The sequence below is a fragment of the Mauremys mutica genome, chromosome 13 (assembly GCF_020497125.1).
Source record: "Mauremys mutica isolate MM-2020 ecotype Southern chromosome 13, ASM2049712v1, whole genome shotgun sequence".
Taxonomy (NCBI): domain Eukaryota; kingdom Metazoa; phylum Chordata; order Testudines; family Geoemydidae; genus Mauremys; species Mauremys mutica.
In genome coordinates, this window is record NC_059084.1 from 54,904,176 (window position 1) to 54,905,572 (window position 1,397).

The 1,397-nt window shown below is 43.3% G+C and overlaps 1 protein-coding gene across 1 annotated transcript; it reads left to right on the top strand.

The window, feature by feature from the left end:
• The first annotated feature begins 229 nt into the window (after positions 1-229).
• LOC123348858 (olfactory receptor 14C36-like) lies at positions 230-1,165 on the top strand. The gene has a single exon (XM_044986543.1). It carries the CDS (start codon positions 230-232, stop codon positions 1,163-1,165), a length of 936 nt encoding a protein of 311 aa, XP_044842478.1.
• The last annotated feature ends 232 nt before the right edge of the window (positions 1,166-1,397 follow it).

Consider the following 1,397-nt stretch of genomic DNA (forward strand, 5'->3'; position numbering starts at 1 on the left):
TGATTCTATGATGCAGCTCCATTGACTTTAAGGGAGCCATGTCAATTTCAACGTGTGTGATAACTCACCACTCCTAGTTAAATAGCACTGACGAGCGCTGGGCATTGTTGACACTCATATCATCAGATATTGCTGCAGGGAATCAGCGCAACTCCCTCTCTCACTATAATCCCCACCACTGTTTATGTCCTTCCCTCCACAGCCATCACACAATGAACTGAGAAAGAAAATGTCCAACCAAACCACCCTGACCGAGTTCCTTCTCCTGGGATTCTCTGATATTCGGGAGCTGCAGATTTTGCACTTTGTGATGTTCCTACTGATTTACCTGGTAGGATTGATGGGGAATCTTCTCATCATCACAGCCATAGTCCTCGACCACCAGCTTCACATCCCCATGTATTTCTTCCTGGTGAATCTGTCCATCCTAGACCTCGGCTCCATCTCCGTTACTATCCCCAAATCCATGGCCAATTCCCTCATGAATACCAGTTTGATTTCTTACCCTGGATGTGTCACCCAAGTCTTTCTCTTTTTCCTCTTCACTGCAGCTGATCTTGCCTTACTCACCATCATGGCATACGACCGATATGTCGCCATCTGCCAACCACTGCACTACGAGAGCATAATGAACAGGAGAGCTTGTGTCCAAATGGCAGCTAGTGCCTGGATTACTGGTATTGTCTACTCTGCCCTGCACACTGGGAACACCTTCAGGTTGCCCTTCTGCCAGTCCAATGTCATCAACCAGTTCTTTTGTGAAATCCCCCAGCTACTCAAGCTCACCTGCTCTGACTCGTACCTCAGTGAAATTGGGGCTATTGCCTTTAGTATGTTTTTAGGTTCAAACTGCTTTGTTTTTATAATTGTGTCTTATGTTCAGATCTTCAAAGCAGTGCTGAGAATCCCTTCTGAGCAGGGCCGAGGTAAAGCCTTCTCCACCTGCCTCCCTCACCTCACTGTGGTCTCTTTGTTACTTTGCACTGGCTCCTTTGAGTACATGAAACCCACCTCCAGCTCAGCATCAAATATGGATCTCATGATGGGTGTTCTATATTCCCTGGTGCCTCCAATAATGAATCCAATCATCTACAGCATGAGGAACAAGGAGATCAAAGCTGCATTAAAGAAACTGATTGTGTGGAGGTTAATTTCCAAGAATTAAATTTTCCATCATTAGTACTTGATTGAGATTTCATTCTGAGCTTCTTTATGGATATAATCAACTGATGACAAAATTGTCCCCTTGAGAAAATATGGTGAAATCTGTTTATGAAATCATAAAATCCGGACTAACTCCTTTGAAGTAAAATGAGTTAATTTAGAATTACATCACTGTAAAAAAGATCAAAATCTTAATATCTATCCATAAATGTACACACACACCCTTCTATCTG

What these genes read in the sequence shown, in the direction of transcription:
- LOC123348858 (XM_044986543.1), top strand. Translation starts at nt 230, where the DNA reads ATGTCCAACCAAACCACCCTGACCGAGTTCCTTCTCCTGGGATTCTCT.